At 45.1% G+C, this 10,362-nt stretch overlaps 1 protein-coding gene across 1 annotated transcript in view; it reads right to left on the bottom strand.

The window, feature by feature from the left end:
* The window catches only part of RNF207 (ring finger protein 207), a 68,153-nt gene that overhangs the window by 44,889 nt on the left and 12,902 nt on the right, over positions 1-10,362 (bottom strand). The window contains exon 3 of the mRNA XM_077257491.1: positions 3,173-3,305. Within this exon, the coding sequence (XP_077113606.1) occupies positions 3,173-3,305 (133 nt within the window). The remainder of the gene's footprint in view (positions 1-3,172; positions 3,306-10,362) is intronic.

Below are 10,362 nucleotides of genomic sequence, written 5' to 3'. Positions count from 1 at the left end.
TGCAAGCCTCAGAGTGGTGCCCATAATGCAAGCATCAGAGTGGTACCCATAATTCAAGCATCAGAGTGGTGCCCATAATGCAAGCATCAGAGTGGTGCCCATAATGCAAGCATCAGAGTGGTGCCCATAATGCAAGCATCAGAGTGGTGCCCATAATTCAAGCATCAGAGTGGTGCCCATAATGCAAGCATCAGAGTGGTGTCCATAATGCAAGCATCAGAGTGGTGCCCATAATGCAAGCATCAGAGTGGTGCCCATAATGCAAGCATCAGAGTGGTGCCTGTAAGGCTATCCTCAGAATGATACCTATGGTGCAAGTCTTATAAAAATCCCTATAGCGCCAATAATTGTAGTTCTCATAGTACCGCCATTGTGATAAAGCCTAAATAGTAGAAGAGGAAATGGATTGGCGCTGCTCCTACTCTCCATAATACTATGAGGCCCATACTAGCGCTTCACATGTAACTCCCAGACCCTCTGAAGTTTTCAGGAAGACATAACATGAAGGCCGGCGTCACACTGGCGAGTTTTACGGACGTATGAGCGCAGAAAATACACCCGTAAAATATGCATAACACACGGCCCAATGATTCTCTATGGCCCAGCTCCTATCAGCCGTATTTTACGGATCCGTATTATATGGTCTTCTACAGCCGTACAAAATCGGAGCATGCTGCGTTTGTCACCGTATTGTGCAAAAAAAATCACCAATGAAAGTCTATGGAGGAGAGAAAAATACGGATTACACACGGACCAGCAGTGTGACTTGCGAGAAATACGCAGCAGTGTTCTATAGAAAAGCCAGTAATTCAATTGCCGGCTTTTCATTTCTCCTTCCCAAACCCGACATGATATGAGACATTGTTTACATACAGTAAACTATTTCATATCCCTTATTTTTTTGCATATTCCTCACTACTAATGTTAGTAGTTTGTGTGTGTAAAATTTGGGTGCTGTAGCTTGTAAAATAAAGGGTTAAATCGCGGAAAAAATTGGCGTGTGCTCCCACGCAATTTTCTCCACCAGTGTGGTAAAGCCAGTGACTGAGGGCAGATATTAATAGCCTAGAGAGGGTCCATGGTTATTGCCCCCCCCCCCGGCTACAAACATCTGCCCCCAGCCACCCCAGAAAAGGCACATCTGGAAGATGCGCCTATTCTGGCACTTGGCCTCTCTCTTCCCATTCCCGTGTAGTGGTGGGATATGAGGTAATGAAGGGTTAATGTCACCTTGCTATTGTAAGGTGACATTAAGCCAGGTTAATAATGGAGAGGCGTCAATTATGACACCTATCCATTATTAATCCAACAGTACGAAATGGTTAATAAAACACACACACATTATTTAAAAGTATTTTAATGAAATAAAGACACAGGTTGTTGTAATATTTTATTATACTAGTAATCCACCTGATGACCCTCGTCCTGTAACAAAGGAAAAATAAAAACTCAACAATATCTCATACCTTCCGTCGCTCAGGTCAAGTCCCACGAAGTAAATCCATCTGAAGGGGTTAAATCATTTTACAGCCAGGAGCTCTGCTAAAGCAGTGCTCGTGGCTGTAAAACCCCCGGGAATGAATGGATTGCAGGGGAATGACCTGTAGTTACCTTGAGTTGCGGTGAGGCGCCCTCTGCTGGATGTCCTCATATGAACTCGAGAGTGGGAACTTTTACCAGGCTCCAGTTCATGAGGACATCCAGCAGAGGGCGCCTCACCGCAACTCAAGGTAACTACAGGTCATTCCCCTGCAATCCATTCATTCCCGGGGGTTTTACAGGCACGAGCACTGCTTTAGCACAGCTCCTGGCTGTAAAATGGTTTAACCCCTTCAGATGGATTTACTTCGTGGGACTTGACCTGAGCGTCGGAAGGTATGAGATATTTTTTTTTTTTTTTTTTCCTTTGTTACAGAACGAGGGTCTTCAGGTGGATTACCAGTATAATAAAATATTACAACAACCTGTGTCTTTATTTCATTAAAATACTTTTTAAAAATGTGTGTGTGTTTTAGTAACCAGTTCGTACTATTGGATTAATAATGGATAGGTGTCATAATTGACGCCTCTCCATTATTAACCTGGCTTAATGTCACCTTACAATAGCAAGGTGACATTAACCCTTCATTACCCCATATCCCACCACTACATGGGAGTGGGAAGAGAGTGGCCAAGTGCCAGAATAGGCGCATTTTCCAGATGTGCCTTTTCTGGGGTGGCCGGGGGGCAGATGTTTGTAGCCAGGGGGGGCCAATAACCATGGACCCTCTCTAGGCTACTAATATCTGCCCTCGGTCACTGGCTTTACCACTCTGGCGGAGAAAATTGCGCGGGAGCCCATGCCAATTTTTTCCGCCATTTAACCCTTTATTTTACAAGCTACAGCGCCCACATTTTGCACATACACACTACTAACATTAGTAGTGTGGAATATGCAAAAAAAAAGGGATATGAGATGGTTTACTGTATGTAAACCATGTCTCATATCATGTCGGGTTTGTGAAGGAGAAAGAAAAAGCCGGCAATTGAATTACCGGCTTTTCACATATCTCGAGCTGAATTAAATATAAATACAGAATATATATATATATATATATATATATATATATATATATATATATATATATATATATATATACATATGTGTGTGTGTGTGTGTGTGTGTGTGTGTGTCTCAATGACATATATATATATATATATATATATATACATACTGTATATATGTTTGAACGAACGTTTGAGCACATAAATCCATTAGATGTCGGTTTTGCAAGCCTGCGAGAAAATATCGCAGAACGGATGCCATACAGATTACATACGGAGGATGCCATGCGCAAAATACGCTGACACACCCTGCCTACGGATGACATACGGATCACTATTTTTGGAACATTTCTGCATATTACGGCCGTAAAATAAGGACCGTATTTTCATACGCTGAGTGTGAGGCCGGCCGAAGTGTGTGAAAAATACTGACCTGAATGGATGAGCTAAGCAGTGCTTAGAGGGTTAGCAAGAAGCAAAGCATGTAACGTATAGATACATAGATCTGTCTAGGAGCTGCATACTCAGAACAGCAGGACAATGAGTGCACTGTCCATATGATCCCAGGCACCTCCATTACCCCAGGTTGTCCCCAGCTATTACTGATGCTTCTTAGGATTTTTCATACCTGTGTTTTGCTCTCCAGGTCACAGTTGGCACATTGTACAGTCTCTCCAGAGTCCGCAGAGCTGTCCACCAGGAACTTTAATAATCTGTCCATTGGGGGTAGAGCATTGCTTCCTTTCACTATAGATTGGTGCCTGCAGGATGCAAACATAAAGGTTCTCTGTGTTAGAATTTGTAGAGTCTAAGGGGTGAAGTTTCTCCTTGTGGAGAGCGCCAAGTCGGTGTATCAAGACTTGGGAATTTAAGTATGCAAACGGCCTCGTCCGAGAGAAAGAGGATGAGTGCTGTAGCGCCCCCGGGTGGAAATCGCAATATTAAAAGTCAATGTCGACCCTTTAAAGGGAACCTGCCATGTCCCCAAATGCTAGAAACCTGCAGTGAGCGATGGCGGTAAGCACGCCATGCCAGGATGACTGCTCACCTACCCTTCATACCTGGAAAAAACTTACACAGATGTCCTTGAGAAAGACCACTTGTTGGCCGACAAACCCTCTGACTTTTCTTTGGTGCCGGATCACAATAAAACCACTTTTGCAGCAAGAATTTCTACGCTCGTCTCTTTGGTGCGGAGGTTTACTCTACAGTATTACAGGACCATTGTCCTTTCCTCAAGCCCGACCTCTTCTACTAGCAGTGTGCCGGCAATTCCCTACATGTGAAGTTTGTACTCTCTATACTGAGAGCTGACATGTTAGGCCTCTTTCACACTTCCGTCGGCAGTGTCCCGTCCTAATGCGTCGCCGAGACGTAGCGAGGTTACTTTAGAAAATAGTGTTAAAATGTACGCAACGTTTCCAGTATTTTGGCGGATGAGCTGCCTGATTTTTTATAGTGTAGAAAGAGGATTCTGGGGACGAGAGAGAGAGAGGGAGAGAGACATTTCTCCCCGGGTTGGAAAATGCTTCCTGGCATGCTCAAATGGAAAAACAGTATCCGTCACTGGATACCTGCGTTTCACAGTGACTGCAGGATTCTGCGTCCATAGGCTCCCATTCTGTGGAACGACGTATGACGCAGGAGGAGTCCTGGCACGTTTTTCCACTGCAGACAAAAAATGTTTGTTTGAACGTTTTTTCCAAACGACGGGCCGTCAAATTCCGCAGGATCCAGTGCACGACGGACGAAATGTGTGGCCATACGTCGTGATACGTCGCTAATACAAGTCTATGAGAAAATGCAGGATCCTGTTTTCTAAAAAAATGACATATTTCGACGGGAGCTCAAAGACGGAAGTGTGAAAGAGGCCTAAGGCTACTTTCACACTTGCGTCTGTACGCGGCCGTCGCTAAGCGTCTGCGCAACGTACCGACGTACGTTGTGAAAATTCGCCACAACGTGGGCAGCGGATGCAATTTTTCAACGCATCCGCTGCCCATTCTAAAGTCCGGGGAGGAGGGGGCGGAGTTCCGGCCGCACATGCGCGGTAGGAAATGGTGGATGCGACGAACGAAAAAACGTTACATTGAATGTTTTTTCGTGACGACGGTCTGCCAAAACACGACGCATCCAGTGCACGACGGACGCGACGTGTAGCCATACGTCGCGATCTGTCGGCAATACAAGTGTATGGGAAAAAAAACGCATCCTGCGGGCACATTTGCAGGATGCGTTTTTTTCCCAAAACGACGCATTGCGACGGACGCCAAACGACGCAAGTGTGAAAGAGGCCTTAGGCTTCTTTCACACTTCTGTCGGTACGGGGCCGTTGCTAGGCGTCGGCGCAACGTACCGACGGACGTTGTGCAAATTCTGCACAACGTGGGCAGCAGTGTTTCAACGTGTCCACTGCCCACTGTAAAGTCCCAGGTAGGAGGGGGCGGAGTTCCGGCCTCGCATGCGCGGTAGGAAATGCAGGACACAACGTACGAAAAAACGTTCCCTTGAACGTTTTTTCGATACGACGGCCCGCCAAATACCGACGCATCCAGTGCACGACGTATGGAACGTGTGTCCATACGTCGCGATGCGTCGGTAATGCAAGTCTATGTGCAAGAAACGCATCCTGTGGGCAACTTTGCAGGATGCGTTTTTTCCACAGAACGACGCATTGCGACGGCCCCTAAACGACGGAAGTGTGAAAGAAGACTTAGCCACCCCTCAATTGCCAAAAGACTGACTGGCACTTCCAAGCTAGATTGAACAGGTGCCAACTAGAGCAGCCATCTCCATATACAATAAACAAAAAAGTTATACTCTATTGTGCTACAGCATGTCAATGTGAAATATATGCTCAGTGTCTCAGTTTTTTCCCAGTATCCAGAAGCTGTATTGCTATTCATATTTCATATTGACATGCTTTAGCACTACAGAGTGCCGTCACCTCTCAATTACTTTTCGGCTGGAAAAAGAACTAAAATAATGTGGTGGCGTAAATATGCACACACTTCAAATACTTTGTTGAAATACCCCTTGAATTTCAGACAGCATTAAATCTTTCAACGTGGGAGTCTATCAGCATGGCACATCTAGAATTGGCAATCTTTGCCCACCCTTCCTTGCAGTAGCTTCACATCTGTCATATTGGGAGGACATCTACTGTGTACAGGGCCTTCTTCAGGGCACCCAGAGATTGTCGCCTGGGCCATGCATGGGCTATTCCAAAACTTTGATCTTCTTCTAGCGAAGAGTTTCTTCTGTTGGTTTGGAGGTACAGTGAAGGAAATAATTATTTGATCCCTTGCTGATTTTGTACGTTTGCCCACTGACAAAGACATGAACAGTCTATAATTTTGAGGGTAGGTTAATTTTAACATTGAGAGATAGAATATCAAAAATAAAATCCAGAAAAACACATTGTATAAATTATATAAGTTTGCATTTTGCAGTGAGAAATAAGTTTTTGATCCCTCTGGCAAACAAGACTTAATACTCGCCAGTTTCTGAGCTGGGATGGGAAGGTGTGTATGAGTTATACAGTATATACTCCTGGCCAGAGGGCGCAGTCACGCTCTCCATACACTTGTATGAAGCAAGGCAATACCCACTGGACAGGCCCTACAACTCATATGATACATCACTGCCATTACTGGCTCAGAAATTGGTGAATCTGATGCACTGGGGGATTCATGTCTGCAGTCAAACAGGATGCCTGCAGACTTATCGATTTGGACTGGACAAACCCTTTAAAGGTGAATGAGACCGAGTTCCATTTCCACACACAAACAGTTTGCACATGTGGTGACGTTTTCAGAAAATTGCAAGACTATTTTTCCACTTCTGGACAATCCCTTTAAGAGGTCAAGTCCTTTGTCATTTGCAATTGCTGACTGAGGGTCCGATTTTCAAGTTACTTGAATCCACGCCCCTCCCCTGCTAAGTCTTTCCCAAATAAGCTTTTTCCAATACTTATTCTCTAGCTATAGATTTTTTTTGCTATCTGGTAGCATCTAACTTTTATAGACTTCTATTGTACGCCCGTGTTTACGTGACTGGCATTTCTCATTGCATTTCTCACGTTACAACTTGAGTGTTTTAATGATAAACTTGAAATGTCATGAACAATAAAACATGACTTGGAATGAGTAAAGGCAATAAATAAAAAAAATCAGCAAAAAAAAGCAGGTTGTAAAACATATTAATTTAAAAATAAAAATGCAACAAATAGCAAAAAATAAATAAACATATCAGGCAAGATTGTTATTGCATGTATCTTTTGGTACAAAAAAAAATAGTGTTTAAGGGTAGCATGTAAGATTATCTGCCCGTGTGACAACAATCGGGATCAGCAGAGTCCACTTATCACGCTCCGTCTCTGCCCAGAAGCCTTTGTTCCAGCTTTATGTCTGAGCTAAAAGTAGTAACACTCCACTTACAGCTGTTCAGAGCTAAAGCTCCTGAGATCCACTATGTGTCATGTCAGGAACAACTATGGAGTAACACAGGGGACCTTTATCTGCAGCCTGATGAGACTTTTCTATTGCCTCTCTCCACTATCTACTGCCCTGTGCAGTATATACTGGGGTTATGCCTCAAGGACTAGGAGGTCATCTACGCCATATGCACGGGAACCGGAGGCCAGACTTGACGCGAGATCACACAGTGCAGAAATAATGCGGCTGTGGGTGCTTTATGGCAGCTGAAATGTATGCTATGTGCACACGTTGCGGATTTTCCTGCGGATCCGCAGCGGTTTTGACGCTGCGGATCTGCAGCAGTTTTCCATGAATTTCACAGTAGCATGTCAACCCATGGAAAACCAAATCCACTGTGCACATGCTGCAGAAATGCAGCAGTGTATTTTCCGCAGCATGTCAATTATTTTTGCGGATCTGCAGCGTTTCTGCACCCATTGACTTGCATTGAGTCAGGCACATCCGCAGCAAGCCCACAGATGTAAAAAAGATCGCTGCACATCGGGAGGAGGGACTGTGTGGGCGGAGTGTGAGTGGAGTGTGGTCGGTGACTGTGTGCGTGTATAATGTGTGCGGGCGGGGTCTCCGGGCTGTCGGGGGAGTCTGCGGGGCTGTGCGGCGCTATGCGGAGGTCTGTCCGGGGGGTCTGCGGGCTGTTCGGGGGGTCTTTTGGGGGGTTGTGTGTGTGTGTGTCTGTGGAGACATTGTCTGATGGGACTACAAGTCCCATCCGGCTATGCCTGCTACAGTGACAGTGATTGACACATTAGCCAATGATGGGACAGTAGTACAGTCATGGACAAAAATTTTGAGAATGAGACAAATATTAATTTTTCCAAAGTCTACTGCTTCATTTTTTCTAATGGCAATTTGCATATACTCCTGAATGTCAGAGTGATCAGCTTAACAGCAATTACTGTACTTGCAAAGTCAATATTTGCCCAGAAAATGAACTTTAACCCCCAAAACACATTTCAACATCATTGCAGTCCTACCTTAAAAGGAGCAGCTAACATCGTTTTAGTGATTGATCCATTAACACAGGTGTGGGTGTTGATGAGGACAGGGCTGGCGATCGATCAGTCATGATTAAGTAAGAATGACATCACTAGACACATTAAAAGGAGGCTGGTGCTTGGTATCATTGTTTCTCCTCAGTTAACCATGGTTATCTCTAAAGAAACACGTGCAGCCATCATTGCACTGCACAAAAATGGCCTAACAGGGAAGAGTATCGCAGCTACAAAGATTGCACCTCAGTCAACAATCTATCGCATCATCAAGAACTTCAAGGAGAGAGCTTCCATTGTTGTCAAAAAGGCTCCAGGGCGCCCAAGAAAGACCAGCAAGCGCCAGGACCGTATCTTAAAACTGTTTCAGCTGCGGGATCGGACTACCAGCAGTGCCGAGCTTGCTCAGGAATGGCAGCAGGCTGGTGTGAGTGCTTCTGCACGCACTGTGAGGCGGAGACTCTTTGAGCAAGGCCTGGTTTCAAGGAGGGCAGCAAAAAAGCCACTTCTCTCCAGAAAAAACATCAGGGACCGACTGATATTCTGCAAAAGGTACAGGGAGTGGACTGCTGAGGACTGGGGCAAAGTCATTTTCTCTGATGAATCCCCTTTTCGATTGTTTGGGACATCTGGAAAACAGCTTATTCGGAGAAGAAGAGGTGAGCGCTACCACCAGTCTTGTCTCATGCCAACTGTAAAGCATCCTGAAACCATTCATGAGTGGGGTTGCTTCTCAGCCAAGGGAATCGGCTTACTCACAGTCTTGCCTAAAAACACAGCCATGAATAAAGAATGGTACCAGAATGTCCTCCAAGAGCAACTTCTCCCAACCGTCCAAGAGCAGTTTGGCGCCCAACAATGCCTTTTCCAGCATGATGGAGCACCTTCCCATAAAGCAAAGGTGATAACTAAATGGCTCATGAAACAAAACATAGAGATTTTGGGTCCATAGCCTGGAAACTCCCCAGATCTTAATCCCATTGAGAACTTGTGGTCAATCATCAAGAGACGGGTGGACAAACAAAAACCAACAAATTCTGGCAAAATGCAAGCATTGATTATGCAAGAATGGACTGCTATCAGTCAGGATTTGGTCCAGAAGTTGATTGAGAGCATGCCAGGGAGAATTGCAGAGGTCTTGAAGAAGAAGGGTCAACACTGCAAATATTGACTTGCTGCATTAACTCATTCTAACTGTCAATATAACCTATTGGTACTCATAATATGATTGCAATTATATTTCTGTATGTGATATAAACATCAGACAAACACTAATAAAAACCAGAGGGCAGCAGATCATGTGAAAATATAATTTTGGTGTCATTCTCAAAACTTTTGGCCATGACTGTAGTCCCATCATCCGGCTTATGTGTTGAATGTAAAAAAAACAAAAAAAAAACCACATACACACATATACAGTACATACAACATAGAGTACATACTCACCAATCGCCTTGATCCCAAAGCCCTTGCTCCCCTATAAAAAATATTAAAATAATAAACCAACAATATACTCCCTGATCCACAGTAATCCAATTAATACGATTGTCCCACGACGATCTCCCGTGGAGAGCTGCCACATCAGCTGATGCGAAGGCTCTCCAGGGGCTCCGGCAATACAATGACGGAAGGTATCCTTCCGCACTGTATCCCTCCGCCGCTGTGAGTACAGTATAGTTCATACTCTCACTTGCGGCACTGCTGTGTGGGAAATTTCCCACGCAGCATTGCCATAAAGTGAGAGCAATGAACTAAAGTAACCTCTTCAGTGATGCACTGCAGGAGCCATTGTCTCCTGTCAGTGTGTCACTGAAGGTCTATAGAGCTGTCACATCTCCTGATGTGACAGCTCTATAGGGGAGATCGTCGTGGGACACTCGTTATTAATTGGACTACGGTGGAAAGGGAGTATACTGTTGGTTTATTTTTTATTTTTTTGCAGGCGATCGAGGGCGTCGCAGGAATTAGGAGTGCATGTAAGTATGGTGAAATTAAGAATATTGAAATACTTTTTTCTGGCTGTGTCTTTTTTAACTCTTTCACTACTATAGGATTAGCAATGGATAGGCATCTTATCAGGGGCGGATTATAAGAGGGTCAATATGGGCGGTAGCCCAGGGCCCAGTGGTGTGGGGGGGCCCTGGGCTACCGCACAGATTGACCGCCCGAGTACTGCGAATGCCCGCCGCCGCCGGCATTTATGTGCCCCCAGACCCGGTGGGCAGAGAGAGGGGGCCGGCATCGGGCCCCTTCTCATCTGCTCACCGGGCCCCTTCCGGCGTTGCGGCGCTTTCCTATTGAGGTGCGGGCCCGCACCTCAATAGTTAACA

Source organism: Ranitomeya variabilis, chromosome 4 (assembly GCF_051348905.1).
Source record: "Ranitomeya variabilis isolate aRanVar5 chromosome 4, aRanVar5.hap1, whole genome shotgun sequence".
Taxonomy (NCBI): domain Eukaryota; kingdom Metazoa; phylum Chordata; class Amphibia; order Anura; family Dendrobatidae; genus Ranitomeya; species Ranitomeya variabilis.
The sequence above is the reverse complement of the archived record's forward strand: the minus strand, read 5'-3'. Positions and strand labels throughout refer to the sequence as shown.